Source organism: Loxodonta africana, chromosome 2 (assembly GCF_030014295.1).
Source record: "Loxodonta africana isolate mLoxAfr1 chromosome 2, mLoxAfr1.hap2, whole genome shotgun sequence".
NCBI lineage: Eukaryota > Metazoa > Chordata > Mammalia > Proboscidea > Elephantidae > Loxodonta > Loxodonta africana.
Genome location: NC_087343.1, coordinates 66,951,972 through 66,964,988, shown reverse-complemented (window position 1 = coordinate 66,964,988; position 13,017 = coordinate 66,951,972). Strand labels below are relative to the sequence as shown.

The 13,017-nt window shown below is 38.2% G+C and overlaps 1 protein-coding gene across 1 annotated transcript in view; it reads right to left on the bottom strand.

Annotated features, from left to right (window-relative positions):
- The window catches only part of IPO11 (importin 11), a 244,545-nt gene that overhangs the window by 45,777 nt on the left and 185,751 nt on the right, over positions 1–13,017 (bottom strand). Inside the window, exon 28 of the mRNA XM_010588166.3 lies at positions 2,478–2,573. Coding sequence (XP_010586468.1) covers positions 2,478–2,573 — 96 coding nt within the window. The remainder of the gene's footprint in view (positions 1–2,477; positions 2,574–13,017) is intronic.

Here is a 13,017-nt window from a genome sequence, read left to right as displayed (position 1 = left end):
CGTGTTATGTGACATTTTGCACTTAAGACATAGTAAAAAATTGACAATATTTTACTATCCAACAGAAGTGAAAAATCTACTTTGCACATAAACAACACATGTCTGGAAGTAACAAATGCCAAGGTGCAAGGTGAAAGTAACGCTATGATGGTTAAGGTTATTTGTCAACTTGGCTGGGCCACGATTTGTTGTGGTTTCGTAGTTATGTAATGAGGTAGTCTTCTTCCGTTTTGTGATCTGATGTGGTCATCCTCCATTTTTGCGTAACACCAATTTTCACATACCGACCTGGTCTTTGGACCCTAACTGTGTCAATATATGAGGAGTGGATGTAGCTGTAAACTGTGTTATGTGTTATGTATAAAAACATAGTATTTACAGTCATGTGGCACAAACCCTTATGTTAACTTTAAAAAAACTGCCTAAATGTATGAATGGTTTCTAATTTTTGGCTGGTAATCACGAAGTTTGATGTTTCCACTTCATCTGAACTCCTGTTTTCTTAAAAACCTAAGTTGCATGTCACAGACACATTTTATTTATAGATATTAAAAAAGATATCAACATACATATGATCTCTATCTTTTTTTAAAAAATATGCTATGCTATAGGATCACTATGAGTCTGCATTGACTCAGGGGCAATGGGTTTGTTTTTTTTTTTGTACAGATGGTTTTAGAAAAAGCAAACAGGCTCCATATATTATTAATGAATGGAAGTCAAGTGGTCTAGACACTTACACAGCCTTGCTTATCATTATGTGAAACATGCCCTTTATTAACAGTAATAATGAGAGAAAAGGTGTGATTATTCTCACTAATTACAAAAGGATATCATGATCAATTTAAAAAAAAAAAAACAGAAAATTTCAAATTAATAGGTATATAAGAGATTATTAGCACTCCCAATAACATGATTTCAACCCCTATCTCAAATAATATAATTTTAACTAGTCTTTTTTGGAATTAACCAAGTACTGTTGTTGTTGCTGTTGTTAGGTGCCACTGAGTTGGCTCCAACCCAAAGTGACTGTGATGGGTAAGACTGTGTTAACTTGGCTAGGCCATGATTCTCAGTGGTTTGGCAGTCATATGACGTCGTGATCGCTCCCATGATGGGATCTGCTATGAGTAGCCAATTGGTTAAAAGGGAGTTTCCTTTGGTTTGTGGCCTGCATCAGATACAAGCAGACATTCTGGCAAGGCTCATGGCTTTTGCTCATTCTGCATCCTGCAGCTGGCTCCTGCTTGTCTGACCACCAGTTCTTGGGACTTGAGCTAACAACTTACCTGCAATTTTGCCTGCCGATCTTGGGATTCTTCAATCTTCGCAGCCTGTGAACAGCCCTGCTCTATGACCTGCCAATCCTGGGTTCGCCAACCCCTGTGGCTACATGAATCAGAGGAAGCCTCCCGTCTGACCTGCAGACTTGGGGGACTCCAGTCTCTATAACCACGTGTGCCATTTCCTTGATATAAATCTCTCTCTCTCTATATATAATATGCTTTATTAGTTTTGTTTCTCTAGAGAACCCAGCCTAAGACAGCAATGTTATGTATAACAGAACAAAACGTTGCTCAGTCCTGTGCCATCCTCACAATCATTGCTATCTTTGAGCCCACTGCTGTAGCCACTGTGTCAATCCATCTTGTTGAGGGTCATCTTTTTTCACCGACCCTCTATTTTATCAAGCATGATGGCCTTCTCCAGAGACTGACTGATTTCCCCAATAACATGTCCAAAGTAAGCAAGACAAAGTCTTGCCATCCTTGCTTCTAAGGAGCATTCTGGCTGTACTTCCTCCAAGACAGTTTTATTCATTCTTTTGGCAATCCATAGTATATTCAGTATCTTTTGCCAACTCCACAATTCAAATGTGTTAATTCTTCTTTGGTCTTCCTTTCTCACTGTCCGGGTTTCTCATACATTAGACCTGAGGATCTGCTCCCATAAAGATTACAGCTCAGAAAACCCTATGGGCAGTTCCACTATGTCACAATGGGTAGCTATGAGTCAAAAATTAACTCGACGGCACCTAACAACAGTAATCAAGTACTACATGACCTCAAACATCTTAAAGACACCAAACATACTCAGTCAAACACAAAGCAATTTATCATCTTTTTCCTATAACTTGCCTAAAGAGCAAGGGATCTTTTTAAGTTGAAAAAAAGAGAACATTCAAAACATTTCAAAAAAAAGAATTCATATGCTAAAACACACTTGGAATTTTTTAAGAACATAATGTCAAATCATAAAATGATGATTAGACCAAAAAAGCCCAAATTAGAAGATCACTGTAATAGAATAAATGATCTCAAGATCAAGCAGTAAGAATTGTAAGAATTAAAACTTTTCTTACAAAAGGTAAAACTACAATGTTTCCATATTATGATGATCATTTATATGGTGATAATAAACAAAATTCATGCAGTATGTATTTAATTATTCCCTAAGTAATTAAATGCTCCACCTACTCTTTATAAGTTCCTGTGTCAGGATCTTCCGTCATCACATCATGCAGGCCCTCCACTGAGATGTTTATAATCCCACAGAATTTATCTTGGATAACACTAGAATAAAAGGGAAGCAAAACAGGTTAACTAGAGTATTTCAACAGGTAATTCTTTTTTTTCTAATTATCCTCTTATACAGGTGATAACTTTTAGTTCTGAAATATAAAAGAAACTTCAAAAATATATTTCTTAATGCAAACACTTTACCTTTGCATATAACATGAAAAAAGAATTTATTTTACTAGATTATTAGTGTGTTTAAATACTAGGAGAGTAGATTTGAGAGATTTTTTATATTCTTTGATTTATTACACCAAAAAAGCACACCACTTGTCTAGTCAAATCTGACTCATGAGTTACTTTTATAATTCTAAAGATACAAAGTGTTCAAGATTAAAAACCTTTGCTCTTCTTAAGACACTGTCAAGAAAAATAGAAGGTAAGCCACAGGCTGGGAAAAAATATTTGGCAAGGATGAGAAACAACTGGAATTCTCATACACTACTAGTAAGAATACAAAATGTTACATCCATTTGGAAAACACTTTGGCAACTTTTATAAACATACACTTACCATACAACAAAGCAATCCCATTCCTAGGTATTTACCCCCAAAAAATGAAAACAAATGTTTTAAGACCTGTATGTGAATGTTTATGGTAGTTTCATTCATAATAGTCTAAAACTTCAAACTACGCGAATGTCCATCAGCTAGTGAATAAAAAAGCAAACCGTGGAACACTTATCCAATGGAATAGTATTCAGCAATAAAGCAAACTACAGATACAAGCAACAACATGGATAAATCTCAAAAGCTTTAAGCTATGAGAAAGAAGCCAGGCTCAAAATGCTATATACTGTATGATTACATTTATGTGATGCCCTGAAAAGACCAAAACCATTACAAGAGAAATCAGATAAATGGTTGCCAGGAACTGGGACTGACTGCAAAGGGGTACAACAGAACTTTCTGAGGCAATGGGAATGTTCTATAGCTTGAGCATTGCGGTGGTTACACAACTATATACATCTGTCAAAACTGTATACTTAAAAGGGTTTTACTACATGTAAACTACATACTTCACCCTAATTTTTAAAAAACAGTTAAAGTATATAATCATCTATTGGCACACTAAATTATAATACTGCATTTAAAACTAACTGAATAAATTCTAATTCCTGCCTCTATGGAGTATATAACATCATTCTTAAAAGGGACTTATGGTGTTTCTCATCCCGCGTTAACATGCATAAGTAATGAAAAAAGTTCAGTGAAGCAACTGCCAGGGTCAGCACAGTTTGGGTCTTGTTTCAACCTTTGTTCAACATTTGTAAGGTCAATGCCTTTTGTCTATACTTTCAGATGTAAATAAATTTTGAAGAACTACCTCACCAGATGTGCAAGATAGTATTCTGATATACAGATATCGTTCTCATCTGCTTTTAACACCCTCTTGCAGGAGGATAGGAGCCTGGGTGGTACAGGTGGTTTGAGATTGGCTGCTAACCTTAAGTAAGACTTCATTACAATTATTCTCAGTATGTCACCTTCTAGAAGGCCTCCCCCGCCCCCTCCCCCATCATCCATTCAAACCTGAGACAGGATATAATGTAAAAGAGCTGAAGGTACCCAGAGGAAATCATGTAATCTTAGATCTCACTCAGTTCTTAACCCTTCAAACGACTGCTTAGTGATGGAGACGTGACAGCTGACATTAACCAGAAAGACAAAGCAATCTAGAAGCCCTTGAAAGAATTAGCTAAGATCCATGCTAGTCTATTAAAAACAAAACAGAACAAACAGTGGTCATCAACTCAATTTTGCCTCATGGCAACCCCATGTGTGTCAGGGTAGAAGTGTGCTCCGTGGAGTTTTCAATCACTAACCTACAGTATATATAACTTCTACATAACAGTACAAAACAAAAAAGATCAAGTGATTATTCCAGAAAAAAAAAAACTTTACATCTTGCTGTAGTCCTATGAGGAGACTTTAGAAGACTGGCTCACTGTGAATTAAAAATCAGGTGGCTGATTTATATCAAGATACAAGTTAATTTTTAAAGAAGGGAGTAGAGAGAATAAATGGTCATATATATTACCCAGACCAACCCTTCCTGGTAAATAGATCATCATAGCTAATTCATTTTAAACACCATGGGAGTCCATGAAATGTGTCAGATACCCTAATAGGTCTCGGGGATAAAAAGATGGCTACCTCAGGAACTCAGAAACTAAAGGAAACTTTTACTGCAGATAACTTTGAATACACATATGGAGGAGATCTGTTACATACGTGAATGTTATCTGTTCTCTGTTTCAAAGAAAAATTTGAGAAACCCTGGGCTGCAAGCTCAAGAGCTCATTATGGATGAGAAATCTGAAGGAAGGACAAAGAAATTAGGTAATAAATTAGATGTTCCTTTTGTTTGTTTTCAATCACATTATGATATCCTGATTAACTCCCTTTCTCATTTTTAGGGATATTTCTGACTCATTAACTGGCACTCATCCTAAGTCAGAGTATCCAGTCCCCTGGATGATATTAGAGAAGCAATGTCAAATTATTATTCTCCAGTTCTCACCAATGACCTTTACAGATTTGAGTCATTCTATTATCACTTAAGATCTTGGAATTTTCAAGTTAAAAACGCCGTCTTTCATTGATTGCATTAGGATAGATGCTCCCACTAAACAAAGAAATCCCAATTTTGATATAGTTATTTGCAGTTTACAATGCTAAATGGGACCTAATGGGTTCTATTTATTTCCTTGTTACTGAGGGTTTCCAGGAGACAAATGGGTACTTGTTACTCCTGTCTCTTAAATTTCATTCTCTTTATTCTTAGTTTAAAACTTTCAAGGGTTATCAAGGACTTCAGCAAGCTCTATTAAACCCCAAATTTCCTAAATTATATCCCATTACTCTTTCCTTCACCACTCTCAGGCAACAGTTAAGTCACCATCTCCTGAATATAATGGCTACCAACTCAACTCTGCTTACTCCCTTCCTGCTACTGACAATATTCTCAACTCACCTTAGTTCACCCTTTCTCCATGAAGCCTTCCCTGACCACTCTCTAACTCACTGTAAGTGAGCACTCTGTCCTTTGAATTTCCAATAGCATAAACTCTTTGTACAACTCATTTGGCAGGCAACTCATGTGGCTTCTTTTATATTACTTTTTCCTAATGTCCTTTAATCTTTCATGCCTGCATGCCTTCTCTCCCTAAGATTTTAAGTAATTTGATGCAGAGACCATATATTACATTTATTTTTTATCTCCCATAGGGTAACATTATGCGTAACATGAAAACTCAATAAATCAAAGAAATTAATGAAACCAAGAGCTTGAGAATTGCAATTGCCCTCTCTTCTTTTTACAATTTTATTTTTACTTACTTCTCTTTTAAATTGTAAGCCTGAAGAGCTGAGTTGTAGATACCAAATATTACAACTGATTATAGGGGGCATGAGTCAGATTATAGAACAGAGGGTGGCTGTGTTAGAAATCTATTTCTGAAACATTCTTTGGAAAATGCAAGGTAAGTTTAGTATCAAAGACAAAAGATAGGAAAGTGAAAGTAAAACCAAAAGGGGAAAAAGCACTAATAACCTGAATATTTTCTTCCTTCTTACTTGTCACAAATACTTGATTTATTTTACATGTATGGTTGGTATAGTAATTTATTCCCATAGACATATACCGCAGAAAGAAGACAGGCCTATCTTTAAAGATCAGCTTGTATGTCATAAATGATGTTACACGCGTACAAGTATTAAATTAGTAGGTGAGGGCATAAAAAATGGTGATCATACCAAAAAAGACCATTTGACCTTTTAAACCATTTCTACATAGTTTCCAGTTAACTCTTTTTCAGTAAAAGAAATACACATGAATAAAATTGTCACCAGTCCTTAATCTTGTCTTAGTATTTCCTAAAGGTGTGGTATTTTAAGGCATTTTTCTGGGTACATAAAAGTATATTTGCAGAGTATGTGAACTGTAGAAACAATGCAGAGTGATTTTTCTTTGCTTTTGAAAACTACATATTAAAGAAAAAAATATATTAATCAATTTTCCTTATGTTTATTGACCCGATTTTTAAAACCATGCTGGCTTAAAATGATTTCTGTCTTGTATCACTATGAACCCAAACCACAGGTATTCAGGAAACTAAATGTCCTTAGAGAGACATAGAGCAGAATTTTCAATTTCCAAAGGCACAAAAAAGGACAGATTTTAATACAAATTTGGTTAGCCTAAACAAATATTAGATTGAATGTAAACAGATCTCTAGTTTCTTTCTACTTATCCAATATTTATTAGTATCTGTCTAGTGAGCACTCTCATTTTTTAGATAACTGACCCAGCGCCATAGTGCATACGCCTTAAATTATCTTTAAGTGATGGACTTAAATATTTACGTCACATCCTCATCCTCTTGGACCTGGAAGGAAAAAACACACAGAAACACACACAAAATTGTAAATTAACTTTACAGAGCAGTTTTACAAGCTGAAACTGATTTCACAGCAGCAAACCTAAGAAGGGAATGAATCAGAACCAAAGTCACATTGGAATTTTCTCTGATCTAACCAGCCCACAATTACAGTATTTACACATCACACCTGCTTAATATTTGTATCTTTCTTGTACTACAATATTTCAAATACAGAAGGTCAAGAAAGTTAGAGTTCCTTAAAACCACAACCAAATAAAATATTCTCATAACTATATTTCTCTGCCTGTGTCATGTAACAGGATTATGCAAAGAAGAGCGGTTTATTGAAAGAAATGAAGGGGGAAAAAAAAGCTTTCATTTAATCAATCCTATTCCAGAATTTCTATGACACCACAGACTACAAAAGTGGTGACATTTACACTAAAATTAGAGCGGGTTCTTTTTTTTCTTCCTCTTAGATATTTTCCAGAACTTTGGATGCAGATACTTTTGTCACTTAGATGGAAACACACATCCTTTCTACACAGTAATTCTCTGCATGACTGTGGAAAAGTGTACTAATAAATCCAATTCCCCTGACAAATAGTGGCAAGGAAATACACAAAAGATTCATAGTGGAAATTAACTAAGTTACCTGAAAATGAAAGTTAAATTTCTTTGCACCCAACAATGGTCCTTACAAAAGCTTTTAAATTATAAACAATGCTCCTGATTACTTTTTTGAGTACACATACATATACAGTATAGACAATAAACCCATATTTTCAAGACAGTAAGATATAAGTTAATGAACCTATGTGTGATGGGAAATAAGAAGAAACTGCCGTCTTATACGAGTTTCAAGAGAAACCCATGCTAGTAGAAACACTGCGCACTGAAGACACACTAAGGTCACATGAAAAGAATTAGATGATCAATGACTGGTAGAGAACTATCTGGAAAAGACAGTAAACTGAAATAGCCCAAATCAATGCTTATTTTGGAGGCTTAGAGGTATTAATTGACAGAATTGATGTTTTATTAAAAGATATAAAACCCCTCAACCAACGCTGGTGGAAATGCAAAATGGTGCAGCCACTGTGGAAAAGTCTGGCAGGTCCTAGAAAAATTGAACATAGAACTACCATATAACCTAGACCTGAAAGCAAAAACACACACAGATATATGTATAGCAATGTTCACTGCAGCACTATTCCCAATAGCCAAAAGGTGGAAACAACCAAAATATCCACCAAATGATGAATGGATCTGCGAAAACCGGTATATACATACAATGAAATATTATTCAGCCATTGAAGGGAATGAAGTCCTGATACATGTCACAACATGGATGAACCTTGAGGACACCATGCTAGGTGAAGTAAGTCCATAAGTAAGCAAAATTATGAATAACAAACCAATATTCTGTATCACTTATATGAAATAAGCATATATAGAAACTAAAGGCAATTAGCAGTTACCAGGGCGAGATGGAAGAGGAAAGGAAAGGGAAAGTTTTAACTTGGAGTGCATTGCAGGTATGCTGACAGTGGTGGGAATGTTTGGAAAGAGAATGTAAACGGGTGCGCAACTTGAAGAATGTGTAATTGCGGTGCAGTGAATTACTTAATATGGCCCTTCTAGCCATACTCTTTGTAACGCCCACCAAGTGACTGGGTAGGACTATGCAAATGAGGTGTTTGTGGCCCACCAAGAGGATTGGACAACTTGCTAATATTGTAAATAAGGTGCTTGGCACTTTTGTGGGGGTGAGACTATGCAAATAAAGTGCACGGAACCCTAGAGTGGGGATTGGTCAGTTTTGCTATCTCGCTAGGCTTAAAGTGAGAGAGAGAGAGAAGAGCTGTAACATGGAAGACAGTGAGAGATGGTGGCATAGCAATAGCAAGAGTGATAGCAATGCAACATAGCAGGAACCAGGAGACCAGTGTGAGATGGCTGCAGTGGGGTCTGCTGACCCATGGAGCTAAGGGTTGTAACACGTGCCTGAGAAGACGCCCAGCCCAGCGTCAGCAAAGCCCTCAGCAGAACCCGGCAGCAGTAAGGCCCCACCAGGGTCCAGCAGAAAAGGGTGAGAAGCAGCTGTCCTGATCAAAGAACTGCATCCTGAGTTATTCCTGTTACTTCCAAATTGATCCCGATCCAGAATTGTACTGTTACTTCCTCAATAAACCCCATAACTGTGAATATCCTCTGGGAGTTCTGTGTGGCCACTGCAATGAATTACTGAACCCAGTAGAAAAGTAGAGAGAGGGCTGTGAGATGGGTGGTTGACATGAGAATTGGTAAAAAGTTTGGAGAATGGAGGCATGGTTGACCTCTGTCTCACAGCAATCAGCCTTGGGGCTGGTGATGTTGATAATGGTTCTCCTTTTTGTGAAGTTAGAGGAGGAGCTCAAACGCCTTCACCACATCATTTTCATAGTTGGTGTCAGAAGTGCGACTCTTTGCAGTGGCTCCAGACTCATTGAAGAACAGGCCTTAGTAAGAGAAACAATGAAGGAGTATGGGAAGTGAAACTACTGATTCTTAGATGGTTACTTTGGTTGTTGTTATTTATAATGGCTGAATGGAAAGTGAGAGATGTTATGCTACATGTGAGGTGAGAAAAGCCACATCTGGAGTGGCTCTGGGGAAGGGCCAGGCCGGTTAAATGGAACGACTGACAGGGAGCCAGAGTCTTCTGGTTCTACTCAGCTGGAGGCCCAAGGCCATATGTATATGATGAGTGGGAAGATAGTCAAGGTGTGGAGAAGATGAAATGTTTTAAAAAGGTTTATGTGTTTATCTGAATGTACTAGAGATACTGAATGCTTCCCCTACCTAGTGTTGTAAACAGACCTACATGTATGACAGAAATGAATATAAAGTATTATAGATAAGAGTATGTAACTCCACCTTCAGCCAATGCTTGTGACTGGATATGCTAAAAAAAAAAAAAAATGCTAAAAGGGGACTAGAATTGCCTGAAAGACAAAAGGTTGTTGGTCTGAATCACCAGTAGCCTTGTGTATGGAGTACTGGGGGCTTAAACATGAGCTCCACCCAGGATATCTGCATTTGAAAAGATATGCAGACCTATCCTCTCCAGAACCGCTGGGAGAAGAGGATATTCAATGTCAATAAAGTGTACATGTAGAAATTAATGAAATGTTGTATGGTTGTTCTGTGTCTATTACAGTAAAAGAAAGGCTATAAAGAAATTAACAATTTGCTCTGAAAACTTTCGACTAAAGCACAAACAATTTTTAAAAAGAAATTAACAGAGATTTGGTAATTAGGGGTTTGGGATATATGGTGAATAGGTTTCTTTTTATATATGGCCTTTCTGGCCTTGGGTTTATAATTCTGCCAAAAATGATTGCTTGAACCACACTCTGCCCTGTGACTGGTCTACTTTACGCGCTTTGCACGGATTAGTCAATTTACTATGCAAAGAGTGGTACATAAAGCCTCCCAACAGGATTGAGTGACTTGTGGGGATTGGCCAGTTTGTGGTCCTGCAGTGGGGCCATGCCTTAAAATTAATAAGTTTGCTTATATAAGTGGCCAAACTCAGGGTGGAGGGGGGACCTCATTACCATCAAGAGGAGTCTACAGTAGCACATCTTTTGGACCCGGTGTCTTTGCACTAGAATCTCCTAGGCCCAGAAGTGAGAGCTCTAATGCTGAAGAGCATGAGAAGTGGCAGAAAAACAGCAGCAAGCAGAGTAGAGTCAAGCGGTAGAGACATGGCAGCGGCAGCAGTTATGAATGGCAGGAACCACAAGACTGGTAGAAGGTGGTGGTGGGCAAGTTGGCCAATAGAGCAGAAATGGGCATCTCCCAGCAGTTACCAATGGAGCCAGATGCCCTGTAAAGGAGAAGCAGCCACAGTTTGGGCAGATGCTCGAGCAGAGCAGGCAGTAATGTAGGGACCAAGCTGGCCTGCCTTTGGCACCCTGGCTGTGCTAACAGCAAGGGCCCAGCAGAAGAGGCTCAGTTGAGTCCCAGCAGCAGAGCAGAAGCCTCAGGAGCCAGGAAGGTTCCCTGGAGAGCAGGTAGTAGCTGAAGGCAGAGAGGCCTGCACAGCCCAGAGGGGCAGCTTGCTTGCATGCACATCCAAGAGCAGCTGAGAGAGCTATCCTGGTTGGGCACTGTCCTGATTGACAAAATACATCCTGTCTCTTAAGTTGTACCTTGTTACTTCCAAGATGATCCTGATCCCAAGTTGTAGTGTGTTGTTTTCCTAATAAACCACATAACTGTGAGTATGGTCTGCGGTTCTGTGTGGCCTTACAATGAACTATCAAACCCAGCAGAGAAGTAGAGAGTGCCATGGGGGGAACAGCTGGTGTCCCAAATGGTAAAAAAAAAAGTTGGGAGAGTAGAGGTATGTCTGACCTCCACTTCATTGGAACCAGCTTTGTGCTGATCCTGATTCTTATTCCTCAAGAATCTAGAAAAGTTCTGACACTAGATTACAAGATATGACCTTACAAAGAAAATGTTGGACACGGATGAAAACAAAGCTATACAATAAATATTTACAAGGTAATCATGAATATACACCTTCAGGACAAATTTAAAAAGTCAACTGTGCTAATGTTATTACAGTTATATGAAAGATATTCATGGCTTCGGGTTAAATTCCCAGGAAAGTACTACAAGTTACACAGCTCAGATTGAAATAAAGATACTGTGCCCTGGAAAAGTGTTACATGGTCAAAGACGACTTTTACTGGTAATGATGATGACACTATTATCAAAGATTTATAAGAAGGATTTTAACAAAACAGTTTCATGAAATGAAGAAAAAACAAACCTAAAGTAAACCTCACATTATTTTAGAGTATGTATGTGTAATTATGTGTAATTAAACCAACTACTTGGTATTATAAAGATACCTATTTGTTACAGCTAGAAGTATATGTATTCAAGTTGCTCAAAAAACCTTATGTAGAGTTTTCTTATATGAAGAGAACCAGAGAGGCATGGGATACCCTCAGTAAGATGGACTGGCACAACAGCTGCAATGACGGGACGCAAACATGGCGATTGTGAGGATGACAAAGGACCAGGCAATGTTTTGTTCTATTGAACATGAAGTTGCCACGAGTAGAGTCAATTTGGCAGCAGCTAGCAACAACAGAGTTTTCTTATAAGGAAAATGGGGGGCGTCACCTTATGTTTACACCTGCCTTATGCAGACTCACTGCCAAATTCCTCATAAATACTGCTAACACACACACAACGACCTCTCTCTGAGCTCCAGAACCCTAAGGACGCCTGTATACTTCTCTCTCACTCTTGACAGTCTCACAAACACCTCAAACTTAATATATCCAACATCAAACTTATGAGTGCCTCCCCAACAAAAACAATGAGACAAGAAACAAAACAAAACAGAATATAAAAACCAAGCTCTTTTCTAGATTTCTTTATCTGATAAAAAAAGATCATGTCCACATAACCAATGACATAAGGCAGGAACCTGGGATTCAGTCTTGGCCTCTCTTCTCATTCACCCTTCTGGCATCCAATTCATCACCAAATCCTGTCACAGTTATCTCTGAAAATTTTCTTTGTTTCTACTTCTCCATGTTCTCAGTACAAACACTGTGTGTCATGGATTGAATTATGTCACCCCAAAAATGCATGTATCAATTTGGCTGGGCCATGATTCTGGGCATTGTGCGATTTTCCTATATGTTGTAAATCCTGCCTCTATGATGCTAATGAGGGAGGATAGCTGGCAGTTGTGTTAGTGAGGCAGGACTCAATCTACACGAGTGGATTGTGTCTTGAGGCAATTTCTTGAGATATAAAAGACAGAAGTGAGCAGAGAGACAGGGGGGCCTCATACCACCAAGAAGGCAGCACTGGAAGCAGAGCGCGTCCTTTGTGCCCGGGGTCCCTGGGCCTGAGAAGCTCCTTGACCATGGGAAAATTGAGGACAAGGACCTTCCTCCAGAGCCTAACGAGAAAGAAAGCCTTCCCCTGGAGCCAGCACCCTGAATTTGGCCTGTTATCCTACTTTATTGGGAGGAAATAAA